This window comes from Jaculus jaculus, chromosome 13, assembly GCF_020740685.1.
Source record: "Jaculus jaculus isolate mJacJac1 chromosome 13, mJacJac1.mat.Y.cur, whole genome shotgun sequence".
Lineage (NCBI taxonomy): Eukaryota > Metazoa > Chordata > Mammalia > Rodentia > Dipodidae > Jaculus > Jaculus jaculus.
The window spans coordinates 29,400,209-29,424,363 of NC_059114.1; the positions used below are offsets into that span (position 1 = coordinate 29,400,209).

Genomic DNA, 24,155 nt, shown 5'->3' on the forward strand with positions numbered 1-24,155 from the left:
TTTTGCATCTGGCTATATGTGGGACCTGGAGATTTGAACAAGCATTCTTAGGCTTCACAGGCAAGCACCTTAAATGCTAATCCATGTCTCCATCCCTTTTATTTTTGATAGAGGGGTGGGGGGTGGGAAGGCAGTGAGGAAAGAGAATGGGTATGTATGCTATTTTCTAATTATTGATTTAAAAATATTTTATTTGTTTTATTTGTTTGAGAGATAAAGAAAGAGAGAATAGCTGTGCCAGGGCCTCTAACCACTGCAAACAAACTCCAGACACATGTACCACCTTATGTATCTGGCTTACATGGGTACTGGGGAATTGAACCTGGGTCCTTAGATTTTGCAGGCAAGCAGGTTCTGGGCAAGCAATCTTGCTAAGCCACATTCACCAGCAGTATGGGCATGTGTCTATGCAGTCAGGAGATCTCAAGATTGAAGGGTGGTATCACTGGCCTGGCATTTTACTGTATAGCTAAGAGCTTCCCTGGCACTTTCTAGATAAGGAATACGTTCTTAGAGGGGCTGATTTCTGATCCAGCCCCTGGCACGTGTAGTTCTGTAACAGGCATGCTTCTTCTGTAGAGTGGACTGGATGCTCCTGTACCAAGGTATGGTGGTGCTGGCCGCCAGCCAGGTGTGGTGGACTTGGGAGGTGGAGGATGTCTTCCATAAGGTCCAGGCAGGAGACAAGCAGGCCATGAAAAACTACGGCAAGAAGATGCACCAGCAAATTGATGATCTGGTCACGCGGATCACCATGTCCTTGAGCAAAAACGACAGGAAGAAGTACAATACAGTTCTCATCATTGATGTGCACGCCAGGGACATTGTTGATTCTTTCATCCGAGGCAGGTGAGACACTGGCATTTCTGACCGGATGCATTGCTATCTTCCCAGCCATCCTTCCCTTGTTTCTCTAACTTTCTGTCACCACCCAGCATCCTTGAGGCCCGGGAGTTCGAGTGGGAAAGCCAGCTGCGGTTTTACTGGGACCGTGAGCCTGACGAGCTGAACATCCGCCAGTGCACAGGGACCTTCAGCTATGGCTATGAGTACATGGGCCTGAACGGGAGGCTGGTCATCACGCCCCTCACAGACCGCATCTACCTGACGCTCACACAGGTGATTTGGACTGTGACTCGATTATCACCATTTAGAGATGGGATGCCTGTGGGTATGTTCTCTGAAAGCCATTAGGGTCACCGAGAACTGTTTCCTCTCAGTAGCTTAGTCTTTGATACACTGGCTTGCACAGTGAGGGGATGGGATGTCAGTAGAGGCCAGTGGAAAAATTCAGAAGCATCAAAGATGGTAATCAACAGAGGCAAGTGTGCTGCTGTCTCATGGAGTGTGTGAGTTGTCTCCCTCAGGACAGAGGACAGTATAAGGAAGATTACTTTTTGTGGTGATGGGATTGGAACCCAGGACCTTGTACATGCTAAGCATGCCTCTACCACTGAGTTGCACCTGGCCTAGCACCAGGGAAGTGTTTAGGCAGGCAGTGTTCTTGTGAGATGGAGATTCCTTGGATCCTGAGACATAAACCCACGTTTGTGCAGCACACCCCTGGACCATCTCCACATTGTCCTGTGGGGCCTGAGGGTCCACATGGGAGAAAGCGGGGAGAATGAGGTCAATGCTGCCCATGGGCTGTGGGCGATAAAGTCTTTTGTTTTCAGCCACATGACGTTCCCTCTGGCCTTTGTATGTGCATCTGTATACACACGTGCACGCACTATGTACCTATCACACAATCACACACCACACACAACCCCATACCAAAACTATAAATATATCTATGAGACATGATTCTGCAGAGACACATCAGTGGGAGGGAGACTGTTGACCCAAGCATTTTGTGACAGTGGGTGATTGCAGACTCATTAGTGTCATGACCTGCTTGCTGTTGGCCAGCTTACCGATCAGGACAGCCGGGGTGGCTGGTCCAAGGCCCACAGCCGGCCCTCTCATCTGGGTCTAAAGCCCTGAAGACCAGAGTCAGGGTGCATGGCTGACATCCCAGCTCAAGCAGAGGCACCACCCCATACCCTACCTTTTGTCCCATTCAGTCCTCAGTGGGCTAAGCAATGTCACCTACCTGAAGACACCCACCTGCTTCATTAAGCTCTTTATCAGGTGCCAGGCTTTGCCCCAGACACCCTCAGATATACCCAGATATAATGTTTGACCGGTGAGCTAGACAACCTTCTCCCCAATCAGATCAACACATGGAGTTCAGCATTCCCCATCTCTGTATGGATGTTCTGCCTGTGTTGTCTCAGGATGAACTTGGAAATGGCCCCGGTTTCCAAGGATCAGAGCACATATGTTTTGCTGTTGGCTTTTCACAGGCCCTGTCCATGTATCTGGGTGGCGCCCCTGCTGGTCCAGCAGGCACTGGCAAAACAGAGACTACCAAAGACCTCGCTAAAGCCCTGGGCCTGCTGTGTGTGGTCACTAACTGTGGTGAAGGCATGGATTACAAAGTAAGATCATTGTGGTTCCCTCTTCATGTGGGACTTTGTAGGGAGGCATATCTCCTCAGAATCTTCCCAAATGACATCAGGGAAGCATACTGTGGAAAACCTTTCACCTGATATAGGGCAAGAATTCCAAACTCCTGTATCTGCCAGGGTCAGGGGCCTGTCATTTACGAGTAAGGGATGAGAGGGAGGGGCAAAGATGGGGCCACCTGGAGTATCATAGTCCAAGACCAAGGGGGTGTCACTCTTAACTTTGATTCCATATTGCCTCTTGGGAACCCACTTAAGAGAAGCCAGATATCTAGCATTTAGACAGGCACACACAATCTTTTCTTCTTATTTATATGAGAGGGAGAGAGAATATGTGTGTGCCAGGGCCTTCAGCCATTGCAAATGAACCCCAGACGCATGCACCACCTTGTGCGTCTGGCTTATGTGGGTTCTGGGGAATCACACCTGGGTCCTTATGCTTTGCAGGCAAGCACCTTAACCACTAAGCTATCTCTCAAGCCCTGCACAGTCTTGATTGTAAAGTGTGGAGTGGGAGCTGGCCTGTCAGAGGCCTTGGAAATCTTGCCTGACAGATCCATGAGCACAGTGGCTGCTTGGCTGCTGCTCTGCCCACTCCATCTCTGTGTAACTGAGGAAATGTAAGCTTAGCATCTCAGGGAACAGGTTTTGACATCTGAATACACACGTGCATGCACTACATACATGCCGAAGTGAGCATGGTTTTGACATTTTTGATGCCCTAGGCTGTGGGGAAGATCTTCTCTGGCCTTGCCCAGTGTGGGGCATGGGGCTGCTTTGACGAGTTTAACCGGATCGACGCGTCTGTGCTGTCTGTCATCTCATCTCAGATCCAGACCATCCGAAACGCTTTGATCCATCAGCTGACCACATTCCAGGTAGGGGCAGCGGAAGTTGTTTGTCACAGAACATCTTGAGACAGACACTTGCCACAGAACCTGGGACATAGCAGGTGGAGGAGTTGTTTTCGGACCTGGTATATTATTTACTTTGCTGTCACTGAGGCAAAAATACCTGACTTAATAATATGAGGGAAGGAGTTTTCTTTTTCTTTTTGGCTGTCAGTTGCAGAAGGGTTAATCCACCGTGGCAGGGAGAACGTGATGGAGTAGAGCAGCTCATGCCGTGGTGCCCAGGAAGCAGAGGAAGGAGACATAGGTGTTTCTTGGCTTTTTCCGCTTCAGTTCATCCTCACAGGTGCACCCAGAGGTGTATCTAGGTTATTCTAGTTAATACTGAAGATTTGTCACCGTACCTGGCTTCCTACAGATGATGTCTTATGTCTGTCACTCCAGACAATGCAGCTTCCCAAAATCATCACCTCTCTTAGAGGTGACCCAGGCTGGCTTCTGGCTGTGACCTGGCTGGCTGTGAAACACCCCCCTTTCTTCTGTCGCCTAGTTTGAAGGTCAGGAGATCACCATGGACTCACGCATGGGCATCTTCATCACCATGAACCCTGGCTATGCAGGCCGCACGGAGCTGCCCGAGTCAGTGAAGGCCCTGTTCAGGCCTGTGGTTGTCATTGTGCCTGACCTACAGCAGATCTGTGAGATCATGCTCTTCTCTGAGGGCTTCCTGGGTGCCAAGGTGAGCCGTGTGGGGTCGCTGGTCATGGGGTTGTATGCAGCATTGGGAATGTCTCTTATCTCTCTTCTTCCTTTCTAAGTTGTCATTTAATTTGTTTTATTTTTCACATGTATGTATGTGTGTGTGGTATGCATGTTCATATTTGTATATACATATATGTGTACAGTTTCACATGTGCATGAGGAAGTGAGGTTGCCATTGAATGTCTTCCTCAATCATTCTCTACCTTAGTTTTGGGGACAGGGTCTCTCACTGAACTCACCTATCCATGTAGACTAACTAGCCAGCAAGACCTAGGCAGCCTCCTGTCCCGGCTCCCCAGTGCGGAGGTGACAGGCGTGCACTGCTGCGGGCCTGAACTCAGCACAGTAAGCACTGTGAGCCATCTCCACAGCCTCCGAAAGTTGTCACTTTAGTCTGAGAATGCTTTAAGATGTTTGAGAGGTTGGAGCAGCAGCAGCAGCAGCCTGTGGGCCCTTCTGAGGTGGTAGCATCTTCCATATCCACAGTCCATTTGCAAACTGACTGGGTTCAGTACTCCAAACCCAGATGTATACTGTTTGGATTTCATCAGGGTTTACATTCTCTCTGTCTTTGGTCAGTGGAGTGAGTGTCACAACAGAGTGCAGAATGGTCCCTTCACCACCCAGGCAACCCTGCTTCACCCCAGTCACTGTGAACACATCATTGTCACTGTTCCACTCCGGGAGGGAGGGTGCAGTGTGTGATGTTTTGAGATGGGTGCAGGCTGGGTGTGCAGGCATTTCTGTAATTCTTGATACTCAGGAGAGCGAGGCAGAAGAATTACAAATTTGAGGTCAGACTCTGTCTCAAGATGAAATGCAATAAAGGGATAGGGATGTACTTAAGAGGTTCATTCCCCAGTACCAAACAAGCAAACCCCCAAACAAAACTATAACCCCTGGGGTCAGAGGATGCCTAGGAGCTAGGTTCAGGTCAAAGGAAACCGGAAGCATCATCACGTGGGTTGTGGGCTAGGACCGTGTGTGTGTGTGTGTGTGTGTGTGAGAGAGAGAGAGAGAGAGAGAGAGAGAGAAAGAGAGAGAGAGGGAGTTCGGCAGGTGGTTTTTGTTGTTCTTGTTTGTTTTGAGATGGGGTCTTGTATATTCCAGGCTGGTCTAAACTCACTGTGTAACCAGGGATGATGCTGAAACCCTGATCCTCCTGCCTCAACCTCCTGAGTGCTAGGATTACAGGTGTGCACCTCCAAGCTGCTGCACATAGACCAGAAGTGTGCTCCCTGCAGTTTCCGAATGCTGGAAGCCAGATGTAAAAGCTGTGTCTTAGCTCCTGGGAGCATCCGGACTGCTTTTCTTGCCTCTGCGGTGAAACCTGCTACAGGTGCTCCATTTTGTTCTCTCGATCTTTCGTTTTCTGTGTCTTCTCTCCAAAGACACTGGCCAAGAAGATGACTGTCCTGTACAAGCTGGCCCGGGAGCAGCTGTCTAAGCAGCATCATTACGACTTCGGGCTCCGGGCCCTGAAATCCGTTCTTGTCATGGCTGGCGAGCTGAAGAGAGGCTCCTCTGACCTGCAGGAGGTAGGGCAGGTGCCATGTCTGCAGTGCCATGTGGTTCCAAGTGTGTGTATGTGTGTAAGAACGGCTGGGAGGAGGACATGGGTCAGAGTGCTGTTGGCTGGAAGTCTCTAAGCCAGAGGCTGTCCTTTCCTTTGGTTGTGTGGCCTTGCTTTGGTATCCTTCCCAAGAAGTCATCTTCTACAGAGACTTACTACCTTAAGGCCAAGTTCATGCCAGCACCCACACGTGTGATGCTTCAGTAGTGACCGTCAGTCCGTCTGTCCTCTCAGGGTGAGGGTGCAGCATTGGGGATCAAGCAATCTTCTTTTGAGGCTTCACTGTGAGTTCTCAGTTAACACTTATCAACTCCACATCTCCACGGGGTCCAATATGGGTTTCCAGGAGGCACTGATAGCTCCAACCTCCAACAAAAGCTTTGACGTGAGACTTAGCTCCAAACTGTGGGCTCAGTTAGAGCCATTCTGTGGAGGCAGGACCCCATGTTCCTGTGGCAGCAATAACATGCATGCTTATATTTAATTTAATCTTTGTTTTTATATAAAATTTGACAACTTACATTCTACTTCTATAGGTTTCAGTTTGGATCTTTACTTTCTGTAAACCTTTGGGAAATGAAATGCAAATTTCAAAAATATATTTGCTATTTTATATAAAATTTTATATTTCATTTTCATTAAAATGTTCATGTAAAACTGGCTTGTACCTTATAAGAATTTATGCTTTATATTAAATTATGTATACATATTTAAATTCTTTAAAAATTTTATCTAGGGTCAACTTAGTGGTATAATTCTTGCCTGGGTTTGGTCCCTAATGCCACCAAAAAGTAATTTCCATAAAGTATGTAAAATGTAAAAAAAATATATACTTCCATAGCATGTTATGCAGTGCCAGGGGGTTGGGCTCCCCTGCCCTGTCTACAGTGCTTTGTTCTGGAAATCCAGAGAGGGCTAGGGCTGGACTCATCTTGGAGAACATTGCCCCTGGGCCCTGGCTCAGGCTTCCACTCCTGACTCTTCTGCTCAGCCTAAGGGCTGGCCCTTGACACCTGCTGCCACTGCTAAGGCTCTGAGGAGGTACCACCCTCCCCACTCTGGGTCTTGCCCCTACCTAGAAGTACCGCAGCTCCCACAGGCTGGGAAGCCCCATGCAGAGTAACCTGGGACCAGGTGCATATAATTTCCGGAGCTCAATCAGAGTCTCTAACTGCATAAGCAAGAAGGACTTAACACAGGCTTCTAGGGTGTCGGGTGCTTCCTATAGCCAAGAAATAAGAAAAAATTTAATATATGTTATATAGAAATGTATAAGAATTGCATATATGTAGATATATATTAAAATGTATAATTTAAAATATATAAGTATGTAAAATTAATATGTGTTACATAATATTTTATCATATATTTGGTGTTATATATATAAATTTATCAAAAACATATTAAAATTTTTTTAATGTATAAGACTTTGTAAGAGCTTCCTGCTTTATGCACGGTAAGAGGGTATCAGGCACGTGCCCAGGCTGTCTCTGGGAGTCTGTCTCACTCACCTAGGATGTGGTGCTGATGAGAGCACTGCGGGACATGAACCTGCCCAAGTTTGTGTTTGAGGACGTCCCTCTCTTCCTGGGCCTCATTTCTGACCTGTTCCCGGGACTGGACTGTCCCCGTGTGCGCTACCCTGACTTCAATGATGCTGTGGAGCAGGTACTGGAGGAGAGTGGCTACACGCTCCTGCCAATCCAGGTAAGTAGCTGCCAGGGTTCCAGGGATTGTCACGAACTGCTGCTGCTCTGAATGGATTTGTTGTGGTTTCTGATTGTTTTGTGTTTTGGAGACAGAGTCTCTTGCTGAAACTCAGGTTGGCCTGGAATTCACTATATAGCCCAGGCTGGCCTCAAACTCATGGTGATCCTCCTGTCTCAGCCTCCCAAATACTAGGAATTATAGACATGAACCACTATACCCTATTTGGTTGTAATTTTAATAAAAATATCAAGGTATTCATAAGTTTACCATATTTTTGTGTGTATAGCATGTGTGGTGTGATGTACTGTGTGTGTGTGTGTGTGTGTGTGTGTGTGTGTGTATGATGTAGAAACATGGATGTGTTGATGTGGTGTCCTTTGGGCTCACCTGAGGTGCCCTGTGAGCTCACCTGTAGTGACAGGAGAACATCATGTGTCCCCCTCCATCACTCACCTGCCTGTTTTTCTTTGAGATGGAGTTTCTTACTGGTTCTAGAACTTGCCATCTGCAAGCCCAGTAAATGTACAATTTCCACTCCCCCACAGGACTGGAGTCATAGATGTGCGTGGCTAGGTTCAGCTATTTATGTGGGTTCTGGAGATTTGAACTTGAGCAATCTCAGGCCTTCATGCTTGCACAGGAAGTGCACTCAGCCACTGATTTATCTTCCCAGCCTCAGCTTGTATCATCTTAATTATATCTTCCGTTCAAAAAATGTGGACAGGGGCTGGAGAGATGGCTTAGTGGTTAAGCACTTGCCTGTGAAGCCTAAGGACCCCGGTTCGAGGCTCGGTTCCCCAGGTCCCACGTTAGCCAGATGCACAAGGGGGTGCACGTGTCTGGAGTTCGTTTGCAGAGGCTGGAAGCCCTGGCGTGCCCACTCTCTTTCTCTCCCTTTATCTGTCTTTCTCTCTGTGTCTGTCGCTCTCAAATAAATTAATTAATTTAAAAAAAATGTGGACAGGGCTGGAGAGATGGCCTAGCAGCTAAGGTGCTTGTCTCTGAAGCCTAAGGACCCAGGTTTGACTCCTCAGAACCTGTGTAAGCCAGGTGCACAAGGTGATGCCTGCACCCAGGTGGCACATACATCTGAAGTTTGTTTGCAGTAGCTAAGGCCCTGTCGTGCCAAGTTACAAGATTAGGAAAAAAAAAAGAAGATTTTAAAAAAATGTGGACAAATACACATAAGCATTTGCCCATGTCTACCCAAGTGCCCCCAGTTCAGTGGTGACGCTGCTACACCACTGTCCCATAATCCACCCCCACAGCATCATACCCATAGACACTAACGGCATCCCCTCCGCTGTCCAGCACCACCTTTCAGCTCTGTCGGTGAATGTGGTTACTTGAGGTACTGCCTGCCAGGGACATCACGCAGCTTTGTTGTGTTGTCTCTGGTACCTCTCACCTAGCACCTGCCTTCAAGGCTCAACCATGTTGTAGCAGGTCATTCCTCTTTAAGGCTGAATAATATCCCGTCATATAATGTACATACAAACAGATATCACTTTCCAGTTGTTATTTTGTGCACAGGTATGTGTGTGTATGGTGTGTGTATAAGTGGGTACTCACAGGGAGGTCAGAGGACAACCTTGGTGTGTCAGTCCTCACCTTCCACCCTGTTCAAGATAGGGCCTCAATTTTTGTTTCTGCAAACACTAGTCTAGCCAGCCACTTCCCATTGCTGTAGGTGTGTTGGGATTAGAAATGTGCTACTTGTGTTGGGCTTTACATGGGTGCTGGGGATTCGAACTTCGGTCTGCAGGCTTATGAAGCAAGTGCTTTTACCCACGGAGCCATCTCCCAGTCCCCTCCAGCTGTTTTGGGTGTCATATGATTGAACCACTTAAGTATTTATTTTGTAATCTAATTTCTTGCCTTACCTTGCTCCCCCACCCCCAGAGTTACACTTTGAACAAGCTAAATTAGATCTGCTGGGATGTGTTTCAGATCACCTGAAACCCACCAGGCTTTGGATGTTTTCTTTAAACCAGCACTCACTGTCAACATGCCCTGTTAGGCTTTACTTGTCCAAACCTACAAGTCCAGGGTGGTGGCCTATGATCAGGTACCTTGGGCACCAGCTATCTAAAGGCCATATGCCCAAGAAACAGGTGCCCACTTTGGGCAAATGTTCCTCATACCTCCTGACTCTGCTTCTCTCTGGAGGTGGTGACTTAACATTTGCATTTCCTGGCAGGCATGTGAAATGACACAGCCACTCTGCCAGTTCCTCAGCAAGTTACAGTCACCCTTGGGCCCAGTGATTTCACCCATAGGTTGAAGAGCAGTGAGAACCTGTCTGCTTAGAAACTTGCTCATAGCTCTGTATTCACAGTGGCTCAAGCATGGAATCAACACAGTGCCCACCCCCTAATGGACAGATGATCCAAATGTGTCCTAGCTGTGTGATGGGATATTATTTAGTCAGAAAAAGGAATGGTGGCACATTCCTGTAATCCTAGCATTCCAGCAGAAGGATAGATAGTTTTACGTCAGGACTGGGGAGATGGTCCAGACACTTGCTTGAAAAGTCTGTTGGCCCAGATTCAGTTTCCCAGTAGCCACGTAATGCCATATGCACAAAACAGTGTTTGTGTCTGGAGTTCATTTGCATGAATAAAGATGCTCTGGTATGCTCATACTTTTTTTCTCTCTCTGCTTACAATACCAATATTTTAAAAAAATAGTTTAAGGTCAGCCCTAGCTATGTCGTAAGTTGGAGACCAGCCTGGGTTAGACAAGACCTGTCTCAAAATACTAGCTAAAATTATAATAAACAAAACAATGAAAGAATGAAGCACTGGCATATGCTACAACATGGATGAACTTAGAAACATAAGATATCAAAGAGACTGGCACAAAGGCTACATTTTCTGTGACTCCATTTATGTGACAAGTCTAGAATAGGCCAGTCCATAAGAGACAGAATACAGACTGGTGGTTTCCAGAATCTGGGGAGGGGGCAAAGGATGAGAGGGTGGGAGTATTGGGTACAGGGTTTTGAGAGAAGGGGTGATGGACTGCTCCTGAACCGGTAGTGATAGTGGCCACACGACTCTGAATATATTAAACATTCTTGAATTTAAGTGGGTGGATTGCCAGATATGTGAATTAAATCTCAATAAAACCGTTGTTTTCAAAGATGTATTTTAACCCAGCTGCCGACATCTGTCCCACAGGTAGATAAAGTGGTTCAAATGTTCGAGACCATGCTAACCCGCCACACTACGATGATAGTGGGACCCACAGGAGGGGGCAAGTCCGTGGTCATTAATGCTCTGTGTCAGGCCCAGACCAAGTGAGTGTGCCCTGCGTGGGGATGGGGAGTCGTTGCTAGGGTAGCTTTGTGGGAAATGCTTGTTGGCTGCGTGGTAGCAGGAACATGGGGCTGTGCCCTTCACATCCAGTCAGACCGGGAAGCAGAGAGCAGGGAATGCTGGGGCTCAGCTCACTTCCTCCTTCCCCCCTTTTTCTTCAGTCTGGGCCCCCAGCCCATGTGATGATGTCACCACATTCAGGGTGGGTCTTCTATCCTGAGTTAAGCCTCTTTGGAAAATGCCCTTAAAGACACACCAAGAGGTGTATCTCCTGGGTGATTCTAAATCCAGTCAAGTTGACTGAAATGAACCATCACACCAACCTTAAACTTAGTGTCTTTGCTTGTTTCATTGATGCTTTAGTATTTTGTATTTAAGAATACAAAGTAGCCTTTCATATATCTTACAACAAAGTTTCTCTATGAAATAAGAAGTGTGTCTTATAAGAGTATTGTGCAAATTAAGTCATATTACCCTGGTGTTCAGATTGCTCCTTTAAAATATGTGAAGACCTGCCATGGTCTTCACAGGTATGGTCTGCCATGTATGGTGGTACTGGAGTGTCCTCTTCCAGATGACTTGCTATCAGGTTTTGCAGGAGCAATTCTTCACAAGCACGAAACAGGTTCCTACTCTTAATGTATCCTACAGAGTGTGGGAATATCCTAAAGGTGGATGTTCTGACTTCTCGTCACTCCTTAGCAGTAACTAGATTCCAGACAGACTGATATTCCAGCAAACTCCAAGTCAAGCTATGTAATCTTTGTGGCAGTACTATTTTTAGATAGTGTACAAAACCTCATGACTGACTGCCATTTCCTGTTACTCATGTGAGGAAAACCAGGGAGTAGGGGTCCACTGAGCCAAAGTGCTCAGTACTTAGTTCTGTGTTTCATGTTTAGTCCACTATTAGATAATTCATAGAACTATCACATACATATGCATCTATGTAATACTGTGTGCATATATTTATTATTTGCTTATTTTAGAATTATGACATGGATTGAATGAGGTTTTGTTTTCTTTAGATTAGTCACAGAGTGTGGTGGGAATTGATAGTTACTATAGAGGGACATTCTCTGTCTACTTATATAGTCAGCAACACAAGGAGTTAGGTGTGGTGGCACATGCCAATAATCCCAGCACTTGGGAGGCAGGGGCAAAAGGAGTACCACAAGTTTAAGGCCAGCTTGGTCTACATAGCCAGTTGTAGGCCAGCTAGGGATACATAGTGAGACCCTGTCTCAAATTGTCCCTAAAATAAATAAATTAAAAAGCAACATTAGGCCCCCTCCAGGTCGAGATGCCTTACATGTGTCTCTAGGGTGTTCCCTGGGCTTGAGCTGTGGCTGAAGCTGCTGCTTTGGTTTAGGCTTGGGGTGATAACGAAGCTGTATATCCTGAACCCCAAAGCTGTGAGTGTCATAGAGCTCTATGGCATCCTGGACCCCTCCACCCGAGATTGGACAGATGGGGTACTATCCAACATCTTCAGGGAGATCAACAAGCCAACGGATAAAAAGGAGCGGAAGTGAGTATTGTAAATGGGAAAGACCTGGGATAGTGGCTGTGCCTTAGCTGACATTATACATGGTGGCAAGGCTAAGCACATTTTTTTATTTGTTTTATTTTTGTTTGTTTGTTTTTTGAGGTAGGGTCTCACTAGTCCAGGCTGACTTGGAATTCACTATGTAGTCTCAGAGTGGCCTTGAACTCAAGGCAATCCTCATGCCTCTGCCTGATCCTGAGTGCTGCTGCGGCTATTAAAGGTGTTAGCCAAAATGCCTCGCTTTCTGCACATTCTTCAACTTTGTGATTGGATCCAATTGGCTTAGAATAATACCCTTGGCCTTGTGTGCGGAGTATGGGCACCATCTTGGAACTTTTTATATATGGTCATTGGTTGACTGAGTCTTTCTACAATGTAAATGGAGACTTCCTGTTAAGGCAGTAAACAGAATTGGATTGTAGGATTATATTATGTAATTTAATTGTGGTTATATGATTTGTTAACTTTCCTCAGGATAGTTTGGTGTGATGAGACACACTGTACTCTCAGGACAGGAGGCCATGTGTCCGAGGATAGTTTTGTGTGGTGGGACACACTGTACTCTCAGGACAGGAGGCCATATGTCCGAGGATAGTTTGGTGTGGTGGGACACACTGTGCTCTCAGAACAGGAGGCCATGTGTCCGAGGATAGTTTGGTGTGGTGGGACACACTGTACTCTCAGGACAGGAGGCCATGTGTCTGAGGATAGTTTGATGTGGTGGGACTTACTGTAATCTCAAGACAGAGGCCATGTGTCCGAGGATAGTTTGGTGTGGTGGGACACACTGTGCTCTCAGGACAGGAGCCATGTGTCCAAGGATAGTTTGGTGGGCTGGGACACACTGTGCTCTCAGGGCAGGAGGTCATGTGTCCGAGGATAGTTTGGTGTGGTGAGACTCACTGTGCTCTCAGGGCAGGAGGTCATGTGTCCAAGGATAGTTTGGTGTGGTGGGACACACTGTGCTCTCAGGACAGAGGCCATGTGTCCGAGGATAGTTTGGTGTGGTGGGACACACTGTGCTCTCAGGACAGGAGGCCATGTGTCCAAGGATAGTTTGGTGTGGTGGGACTCATTGTGCTCTCAGGACAGAGGCCATGTGTCCGAGGATAGTTTTGTGTGGTAGGACACAATGTACTCTCAGGACAGAGGCCATGTGTCCGAGGATAGTTTGGTGTGGTGGGACACACTGTGCTCTCAGGACAGGAGGCCACGTGTCCAAGGATAGTTTGGTGTGGTGGGACACACTATGCTCTCAGGGCAGGAGGCCATGTGTCCGAGGATAGTTTGGTGTGGTGGGACACACTGTACTCTCAGGACAGAGGCCATGTGTCCAAGGATAGTTTGGTGTGGTGGGACACACTGTACTCTCAGGACAGAGGCCATGTGTCCAAGGATAGTTTGGAGTGGTGGGACACACTGTGCTCTCAGGACAGGAGGCCATGTGTCTGAGGATAGTTTGATGTGGTGGGACTTACTATAATCTCAAGACAGAGGCCATGTGTCCGAGGATAGTTTGGTGTGGTGGGACACACTGTGCTCTCAGGACAGGAGGGCATGTGTCCAAGGATAGTTTGGTGGGGTGGGACACACTGTGCTCTCAGGGCAGGAGGTCATGTGTCCGAGGATAGTTTGGTGTGGTGAGACTCACTGTGCTCTCAGGGCAGGAGGTCATGTGTCCAAGGATAGTTTGGTGTGGTGGGACACACTGTGCTCTCAGGACAGGAGGCCATGTGTCCGAGGATAGTTTGGTGTGGTGGGACACACTGTGCTCTCAGGACAGGAGGCCATGTGTCCAAGGATAGTTTGGTGTGGTGGGACTCATTGTGCTCTCAGGACAGAGGCCATGTGTCCGAAGATAGTTTGGTGTGGTAGGACACAATGTACTCTCAGGACAGAGGCCATGTGTCCGAGGATAGTTTGGTGTGGTGGGACACACTGTACTCTCAGGACAGGAGGCCATGTGTCCGAGGATAGTTTGGTGTGGTGGGACTCACTGTGCTCTCAGGACAGGAGGCCATGTATCCAAGGATAGTTTGGTGTGGTGGGACTCATTGTGCTCTCAGGACAGAGGTCATGTGTCCGAGGATAGTTTGGTGTGTTTGGACACACTGTACTCTCAGGACAGGAGGTCATGTGTCCAAGGATAGTTTGGTGTGGTGGGACACACTGTACTCTCAGGACAGGAGGCCATGTGTCCGAGGATAGTTTGGTGTGGTGGGACTCACTGTGCTCTCAGGACAGGAGGCCATGTATCCAAGGATAGTTTGGTGTGGTGGGACTCATTGTGCTCTCAGGACAGAGGCCATGTGTCCGAAGATAGTTTGGTGTGGTGGGTCACACTGTGCTCTCAGGACAGGAGGCCACGTGTCTGAGGATAGTTTGGTGTGGTGGGACACACTGTGCTCTCAGGACAGGAGGCCACGTGTCTGAGGATAGTTTGGTGTGGTGGGTCACACTGTGCTCTCAGGACAGGAGGCCATGTGTCTGAGGAGAGTTTGGTGTGGTGGGACACACTGTGCTCTCAGGGCAGATGGCCGTGTGTCCGAGCATAGTTTGGTGTGGTGGGACTCACTGTACTCTCAGGACAGGAGGCCATGTGTCTGAGGATAGTTTGGTGTGGTGGGACACACTGTGCTCTCAGAATAGGAGGCCATGTGTCCGAGGATAGTTTGGTGTGGTGGGACACACTGTACTCTCAGAATAGGAGGCCATGTGTCCGAGGATAGTTTGGTGTGGTGGGACTGACTGTACTCTCAGGACAGGAGGCCATGTGTCCAAGGATAGTTTGGTGTGGTGGGACACACTGTGCTCTCAGGACAGGAGGTCATGTGTCATGGATAGTTTGGTGTGGTGGGACACACTGTTCTCTCAGGACAGGAGGCCATGTGTCATGGATAGTTTGGTGTGGTGGGACACACTGTTCTCTCAGGACAGGAGGCCATATGTCCGAGAATAGTTTGGTGTGGTGGGACACACTGTGCTCTCAGGACAGGAGGCCATGTGTCCGAGGATAGTTTGGTGTGGTGGGACACACTGTGCTCTCAGGACAGAGGCCATGTGTCATGGATAGTTTGGTGTGGTGGGACGCACTGTTCTCTCAGGACAGGAGGCCATGTGTCCGAGGATAGTTTGGTGTGGTGGGACACACTGTTCTCTCAGGACAGGAGGCCATGTGTTCGAGGATAGTTTGGTGTGGTGGGACACACTGTGCTCTCAGGACAGGAGGCCATGTGTCCGAGGGTAGTTTGGTGTGATGGGACACACTGTGCTCCCAGGACTGGAGGCCATGTGGCCAATGATAGTTTGGTTGGTGGGACACACTGTGCTCTCAGGACAGGACTCCATGTGTCCGATGATAGTTTGGTATGGTTGGACACACTGTACTCTCTGGACAGGAGGGTATGTGTTCCAGGATAGTTTGTTGTGGTGGCACATACTTGTTCTTGTGGGAGGCAGAAGATCACATGTTCAAAGATAGGTTTGCTTACATTAGTAAACCTTGTCTCAAAAAAAGCCTGGTTGCATGCTTGGATGCTCATACCTTTAATTCTAGTAGTTGGGAAGCAGAACTAGAGGCTAGCTTAGGACTACAGAAGTGTGTTTCAGATCAGCTTTGGCTAGAGTGAGACCCTACCTCAAAAACAAAACAAAACAAAAAGAAGGGAATAGATATATTTTCCAAATAGGTCACAGCTTTTGGATTACTACCTTGAGAGAGGCAGTCATCACTACCCCTGGATCTCTTAAATACTTCCTTTTACGTGCCAAAATATTTGTATTTATTTATTTGCATATATGGTGTGGGGTAAAATGCCAGGGCCTCTTTCAACTGCAAATGAACATCAGATATTTGCACCATCCTTTTTTTGTTTTGTTTTTTTTTGTTGTTTATTTCGAGGTAGGGGATCACTCAATCCCAGGGTAGCCTTGAACTCGTGGCATCTACCTACCTTTGCATCCCGAGGGGTAGGATGAAAGGCATGTGCTACCATGCCTGGCTTTGCACTACTCTTTATTCAACTTATGTGGGTGGCTTTGAAACTAATCATGGGCTGCAAGCTTTGCAAGCAAGTGGCTTTAACCACTGTACCATCTTCCCAGCATTTCCTCCTTTTTTTTCTTAACTCTATTACAAAAAAAACTGTGGGTTAAAACTTAGTGACAAATAGCAGTTCTTTTTCTTGGCCTCTCTTTGAGAGGCATGAGGTGTGGGCTGTGACACTTTCTGCTTCCACGTTGGGCTTCTACTCAGCATCAACAAATGTTCCCACACAGGAAGGCAGGGCTGCTCCTGCTGGTCAGGGTTTCTAATCTGCCAGAGAAGGGAGACTTTCAATTTTTTTGTGTGAAGTTCCCTGATTGTTAAATATTAGTGATGAAATCAGACACTGTGTGATGAAACAAATGCACCAAGTCGTGTTCTGTGTCCAGGTCTTGGATAGAAAGAGAATCCAAGGAAAACACATTGAGCAGGTATGGGCCCCGCACACCAAGTTCCATGCACAGAAGTTGTAGGATATGTGCTCCTCTTTCTTTGGTTGCTGCAGATATATTTTGTTTGATGGTGATGTGGATGCTCTGTGGGTGGAAAACATGAATTCTGTGATGGATGACAACAAGCTCTTGACCTTGGCCAACGGGGAGCGCATCCGGCTTCAAGCACACTGTGCTCTGCTCTTTGAGGCAAGTTTGATCATAAGTGCTTCTTTTAGTTAAATAAAAATAATAATCATTAAAGTCATAGTAAAGTCGATAATACTTGAAGTGTGGAAAAGTTTTTAAGTAAAACTCCTTGTTCTTTATCTTCTCCCCTCCTCCCTCTTTATTCCAGTGGTGGCTGCTTTTATTGTTTAGAGCTTTCTTATCATATATATCTTATCTTATCTATACTTAGCATGCCCTTTTTTAAAAATTTAGACATTATCTCTGGGTATGATGGTGCACACCTATAATCACAGCAATTGAGAGCCTAATGCAAGAGGGTTACCAGGAGTTTGAGGCTATCCTGGACTACCTAGGGAGTACAATATCAGGCTATAGAAAGACCTATTCTCAACAAAATCAAACAAAACAGGGGCTGGAAGAATGGCTCAGCAGTTAAGGCACTTGCCTACAAAGCCTAACAGCTCAGGTTTGATTCCCCAGCACCATGTAATGCCAGATGCACAAAGTGACACATGTATCTGGAGTTCATTTTTAGTGGCTAGAGGCCCTGGGACACCCATTCTGTCTATCTCAGTCTGTCTTACTTCTCTCTGTCTCTTGCTTGCAAAAAAATAAAAATAAAAATATTCAAAATAATAAAGTAAAACAAAGAGTTGACACATTATCTATTGACTATGAATTCGAGGATGTTTCTGCTGGATCACTGCTGACCTTCTATCCTCTCAGTACGTACCCTGTGTCCTGTTGACCAGCTTGTAGCTTGGTTAGTAGCACTCACAGTTTACATGATTTTGAATATGAGATATTTACTGTGGAGTCAAGTAATGTACTGTAATTGTAATTTCTGTCTTTTGGAGCCATTTTTTGGGGGGGTCTGGAATTTGAAATTGCCTTTCTTTTTCTCTCATAGTATCTGCCTTGATTTTATCTTCATTTAGTTTTCTTTGATCTTTTTTGTTGTTGTTTTCTTTGATCTTATCAAACATTGTACCTCTCTTTTTTTCTGGAGCTTACATTCTCAGTTCCCTCCCCTACTTCCTGCTTACAGTACCAGCTGCTTGTCTCATGGCTGTGACCCTGGGACTTGCTTTTGCTCCAGCTTAATATTCTTCCTGTCTTTGTGAAATTTATCAGTGCATCAGTATTTGTGCAGGTCATTATCCAGTTGGTTGGTTGAAGAGAGACAGATTGATTAATATTCCTGGTTTAAGTATGTACTTATTTTTATGCTACTTCATGTCAACCATATTAAAACAATTAAAAAAACACAAATTTTAAAACTCAAAGAAAAGCACAAAAATGTTTGTATGCTGTGGAAGTTGAACAACTTATTTCTACAACATATTTCATTCGATTTTTGGTTTTTCAAAGTAGAGTTTCGCTCTAACCCAGGCTGACCTGGAATTCACTAGGTAGTCTCAGGGTGGCCTTGAAGTCATGGCAATCTTTCTACCTCTGCCTCCTGAGTGCTGGGATTAAAGGCATGCGCCACCACGCCCAGCTTTATTGTTGTTTTTTGAGGCAAGCCCAACAGACTGGCCTTTTTTTTATGCGAGAGCAAGTGTGTGTGTGTGTGTGTGTGTGTGTGTGTGTGTGTGAGAGAGAGAGAGAGAGAGAGAGAGAGAGAGAGAGATAGTGGGGGAGAGAGAGAGAGACAGAGAATTGGCATGCCAGGGCCTCCAGCCACTATAATTGAACTCCAGATGCATGTGCCACGTAGTGCGCATGTGTGACCATGCACACTTGTATCACCTTGCGTCTGGCTTATGTGGGACCTGGAGAGTCGAACATGGGTCCTTAGACTTCACAGGCAAGTGCCTTAAGTGCTAAACCATCTGTCCAGCTCTACCTTAATATTTTATAGTAAGGAAAAGGTATTATATCAGGCATGTATGTCATCATAAACTTATACATTCAATTACAGGCTTCATAAAAATGTGCTAATTGAGTATAACATGGTTTTATGTGGTTGTAACGACTACAGGTATAAACATGAACAGTTGCCTTTCTCGCCCTAGGTTGGAGATTTACAGTATGCCTCTCCTGCAACAGTGTCTCGATGTGGAATGGTTTATGTGGACCCTAAAAACTTGAAATATCAACCATACTGGAAAAGATGGGTCAATCAAATCCAAAACAAGGTGAAAATTGTTTCTAAAATAACTGGAAAGTCAATGGGTGGCTGGTCCAGAGGAATGCATATAGTTGAAGACCCCTGACCCTGACCTGCTCATGTAATTGCGCACAAATTCAATGAGAACAGACACAGTGAAATTTTAGGTAATTCATACTGGTAGAGGTAAGCTATACTTTTGATGACCTAGCCAGGAGCTGACAAACACCCTGCAAAGAGGCAGATAGTAATTATTTCTGGCTTTGTGGGTGGTAGTACCTTTTGTATCCACCCAGTCCTGTGGCTGTGGAGTGAGGACATGAGAAGGTGACTTCTGGTTGGCAGTGTGTAACTATGATTCAGAGTAGCCCAATTATAGAGAGATGGGAGCTGTCCAGCTCTGTGCTTAAAACTTTTTTCCTTATTTAATTGCAAGCAGAGAGATACAAAAGAGACACAAAGAGGGCTGGAGAGATGGCTTAGTGGTTAAGGGACCCTGATTCAATTCCCCAGAACCCACATAAGCCAGATGTACATGCTGGCGCATGCATCTGTAGTTTGCAGTAGCTAGAGGCCCTGGTGTGCCCATTCTTTCTCTCTTATAAATAAATAAATAAATAAAACTTTTTATTTATTTATTTTGCTTTTTGAGGTAGGGTTTCACTCTAGCTTAGGATGACCTGATTTCACTATGTAGTCTCAGGGTGGCCTTGAGCTCACAGCAATCTTCCTACCTCTGCCTCCTGAGTGCTGGGATTAAAGGCATGCACCACCACTCCCGGCTAAATTTTTTTATTTTTTATTTATTTGTTTGAGAGCGACAGACACAGAGAGAAAGACAGATAGAGGGAGAGAGAGAGAATGGGCGCGCCAGGGCTTCCAGCCTCTGCAAACGAACTCCAGACGCGTGCGCCCCCTTGTGCATCTGGCTAACGTGGGACCTGGGGAACCGAGCCTCAAACCGGGGTCCTTAGGCTTCACAGGCAAGCGCTTAACCACTAAGCCATCTCTCCAGCCCAATTTTTTTTTTTTAAGAGAGAGAATGGGTGCTCCAGAGCCTCCAGCCACTGCAAATGGACTCCAGATGTATGTGCCTCTTTGTGTATCTGGCTTTATGTAGGTACGGGGGCATTGAACTTGGGTTCTTAGGCTTTGCAGGCAAACACCTTTACTACTGAGCCATCTCTGCAGCCCCAGTTGTGTGTTTTTGCTCAGTGCAATGAGTGCCATGTGGCAAGGACCCAGCTAATCATATAGTTGAGCTCCAGTGGCTTCAACTGACCATTGGGATGCTCAGAAGTGTAGCATCTTGTCAGGCATGGTGGTGCATGCCTTTGATCCCAGCACTCAGGGGGCAGAGGTAGGAGGATCATGAGTTCGAGGCCAGCCTGAGAGTACACAGTGAATTTCCAGGTCAGCCTGGGCTAGAATGAGACCCTACCTCAAAAAATCAAAACAAATAAGCAAACAAACAGAAAGAGACACATTAGTGTCTTACTGACAGACTTATTAAAGGGTATAGAGATGAACGTGATAGTCGTGTGTGGATTGTGGCTCCATCACACCCAGGACACCATGACCACATTCGCAGGTGGCCTGGACCTATCTCTAGAAGGACTGCTAGGCTGTTGTGAATTAAACAAGGACAAAATTAGCCCAGAGAAGGCAACTGCAGTCATGGTCTTATGGGAGAAAGGTGCTGGGGGACCCATGGATCCCTGGTAGGCTTTGACACTGTGACCAGGAGAGGGGCCTTCTACTGCTATACACTCCTTACCGAGTGACTGGCTGTGCTGCTGGAGGCCTTCGACTCCTTCCTGTGAGGTTGGACCCATCCTCTCCTCCGTGTCAGTCCTGAGATGGGACTCGAGGTAGAGTCCATTATGACAGTGAAGTAGAAAGAGTATAGGGTGAAGGACAAACTCTCTGCACGTGAAGGAGTCCTCACCTGGCAGGGTCACCATTCATCAGCGGCTTCTTGTCTTTCTTGGGACAAGAAGGACTTTCTGTGGACTTCCATGCACGTGAAGGTGCTTTGGAATTTTCTTTCCTAGGTGGAACAAAGGGACTTAAACACCCTCTTTGAGAAGTATGTGCCCTCTCTCATTGACATGATCGTGGAAGGGATAGTGGATGGAAGACAGGGAGAGAAGCTGAAGATGATCGTCCCTCAGACAGACCTCAATATGGTAAGCAACCTCCTCCCCTGCTGACAGCAGAGGTAGAGACCCACAGGGGGCTTTCAAGGGGGTAGAGATGTGAGATGGGTGAGTGCCAGGTGTCACCTGTGCATACTAAGGTGCTGGGTTCCATCTGCCTGATCCAATATGGTAGGCCATTTATTCCCATTGCTCTGAACTTGGGTCCTCAGGACTCAGGACAGAATGGCCTTGTATTGGTAAAAGAGATGGACAGCCCAGACATTTTCCTGTGAGCAGGTGACTCAGTTAACCAAAATACTGGATGCGCTACTGGAAGGAGAGGTGGAGGACCCTGACCTCTTGGAGTGCTTCTTCTTGGAGGCTCTGTACTGCTCGCTGGGCGCCACCCTGCTGGACGATGAGAGGGCTAAATTTGATGAGCTGGTCAAAAGCCTTGCATCTCTGCCCACCGCGGACTCTGAAGAGACTTGGGCCCATTCTGGAGAACTGCCAGGTAGGAGACATCACCAGCTCCTCAGTGCGTAGTGTTTTGGGGTAGGTCAGCAGAGGACATGAAGTTGCTTTACCCCACTGCTCTTTGTGTGGGTTTGCAGCTCGTCTGCTGGGAGCAGCACAGATCACCTGGCTGTCCTCTCAGGCCTTCAAGTGCATCGGTGGCTCCGGCAGGAGGCCTGCCCCTCTGAAGCCATTGCCTGAAGAGTCCGCTTGTCCCGAGCTCAGTGCGGACACTTGCTTTCTTGCTGTTTATGCTTCTCATGTACATGTGGTTCCTAATTCTTCTCTGGGCTCCCTTGTCTGGCTGAGGTGCAACAGTTCAGTTCCACTGCTGGATTCTTGAGTCTATGTGCAGTGCACCATCAAGGAAAGAGGTGCTGCACCCATGTAAAATTCTGGGCACTGCTCTGTGCACCTGTGATCCCAGCCTGTAAGGTAGACACAGGGAACCCTTGAGGCTCACTGGGTAGCTAATCTAGCTGAATAGGAGCTCAGGGTGCAGTGAGAGTGATAGAGGAAGACCTTGACATCAACCTCTGGCCTCTGTGCACACATGTACACTGCCACACATATGGACCCCACATGCATGTGCACTTGCACACACACATGCACTCACACACATTCACCCATGCACATGTGCACCCCCCCACATGCACCCACACATGCTCACCCACACACAAGTGCACCCATGCACCCCCACACCTACACACATGTACAACCCCACACACATGCACCCACACAAACACACCCACACATTTACTCACACATAAGGGTACCCTCATTTACACACACACATATGCACCCTCACACACATACAAAACATTGCACACATATATACATGAAAACATTGTCTTCATGTTTGCCTCTATCTACCTTGCCCAGCCCACCAGTAACTGTAATGGTTCTGTGCACCACTGTTATGCCTCCAGAGACGGGACTCAGTAGGTCCAGCAAACCAATGAAAATACTCAGAATCAAGCTGGGCGTGGTGGTGCACACCTTTAATCCCAGCACTTGGGAGGCAAAGGTAGGAAGATCATGGTGAGTTTGAGGCCACCCTGAGACTACATACTGAATTCCAGGTCAGCCTGGGCTAGAGCAAGACCCTACCTCAAAAAAAAAAAAATGCTCAGAATTGGGCCAGAGTGCTCAGTAAGCACCTGCTTCTTGGAGGGGTAGCAAGGGCTCAGGGTGGCATCTGCCCAGTGAACAAGCAGTTAGTTTATTTGATTATTCTAGACACATGTCACAACCAATCCTGTGTCTCCATGTCTACAATGGTGGGACACAGACCATTTTCCCTGTAGGACAACTTCCGACCATGTATGACTTTCATTACGACCCCAAACGGAACCAGTGGATCCCGTGGAGTAAGCTAGTTCCTGAGTATGTTCATGACCGTGAGAAGAAATTTGTCGACATCCTAGGTATGTAAATGCCAGTCTCCACTCCTGGTGAGGAAGTGAGAGGGGAGCTCATGGCCTTGTTGGCATCTGAGTTCCACCCAGGAATGGTTGGGAGCAGCTGGAGGGCATGGGCTCTCCTGGATTCTTTGCATGTGCCACTGGCTCTGAACATCTCCTGGCTGTGACCCCTGGTTTTCCCCCTGAGGGCTGATCTCCATGGTGAGGTGGGATGGGGCATGTTTTACTTCTCATGTTTCCCTGGGAGCTCTCCAACCTACGGAGCTGCCTGGCATGACTGTAACAACACAGGCTGAGGCCCTGTTTTATAAAGGGTGTGGCCATGGAAAGTCTTGTTCTATAGGCGTTTTCATCTGGACCAGGTTCGTAGCACATTTCTCCGCTAGTTAGATCTAGGCTGATCTTGGCTAGTTAGATCTGGGCTGAATGATTCCGTAAAATGTGTGTCTGGGTTTGACCTATTATGCTTATATAGCATGAAGCATTCCAGTTTCTTAGAACTCCTTGGGATTGCAGTGTGCCAGTGTTAGAGTGGGTGGGTGGGCTGACCATGGTGAGACCGTCTTTAGCGGAAGCCATGTCTTGAAGGTACAGGTGTTATGGGCAACAGACATGTTGACTTTTTAATCATCTGCGTGCAAACCAGATTGCATGCTGGAAATAGCTAGAATGTTTGAAGCCAAGGACATGGCAGTGATCACAAGACTACAGAAATGCATGAGACTCATTCAGTTTCACCTTTACAATAGGTGAATGACAGACTCCATGAGAAATAAGAGTTGGTGGGTAACAAGGTCCTCCTAGAAAAAAGTCCTCACCAGTAGATGCTTTTGAGACCATTGCCTGGCTTTTGTTGCGGCTTCTTCTTCTTCTTTTTTTAATTATCTACATATCATCTATCTGAGAGAGACAGAGAGCATGGGCTCATGCCAGGGCCTCTTGTCACTGCAAATGAACTCCAGATACATGTACTACTTTGTGCATCTAACTTTCATGGGTACTGGGGAATGAAACCCAG

At 47.1% G+C, this 24,155-nt stretch overlaps 1 protein-coding gene across 1 annotated transcript in view; it reads left to right on the top strand.

Moving 5' to 3' along the window:
• The window catches only part of Dnah10 (dynein axonemal heavy chain 10), a 204,718-nt gene that overhangs the window by 112,961 nt on the left and 67,602 nt on the right, over positions 1–24,155 (top strand). The window contains exons 31-44 of the mRNA XM_045133057.1: positions 580–849; positions 936–1,119; positions 2,349–2,483; positions 3,236–3,388; positions 3,912–4,100; positions 5,515–5,661; positions 7,212–7,403; positions 10,589–10,707; positions 12,099–12,257; positions 16,826–16,961; positions 18,962–19,084; positions 21,111–21,245; positions 21,495–21,711; positions 23,021–23,140. Of these exons, the coding sequence (XP_044988992.1) occupies positions 580–849; positions 936–1,119; positions 2,349–2,483; positions 3,236–3,388; positions 3,912–4,100; positions 5,515–5,661; positions 7,212–7,403; positions 10,589–10,707; positions 12,099–12,257; positions 16,826–16,961; positions 18,962–19,084; positions 21,111–21,245; positions 21,495–21,711; positions 23,021–23,140 (2,279 nt within the window). The remainder of the gene's footprint in view (positions 1–579; positions 850–935; positions 1,120–2,348; positions 2,484–3,235; positions 3,389–3,911; positions 4,101–5,514; positions 5,662–7,211; positions 7,404–10,588; positions 10,708–12,098; positions 12,258–16,825; positions 16,962–18,961; positions 19,085–21,110; positions 21,246–21,494; positions 21,712–23,020; positions 23,141–24,155) is intronic.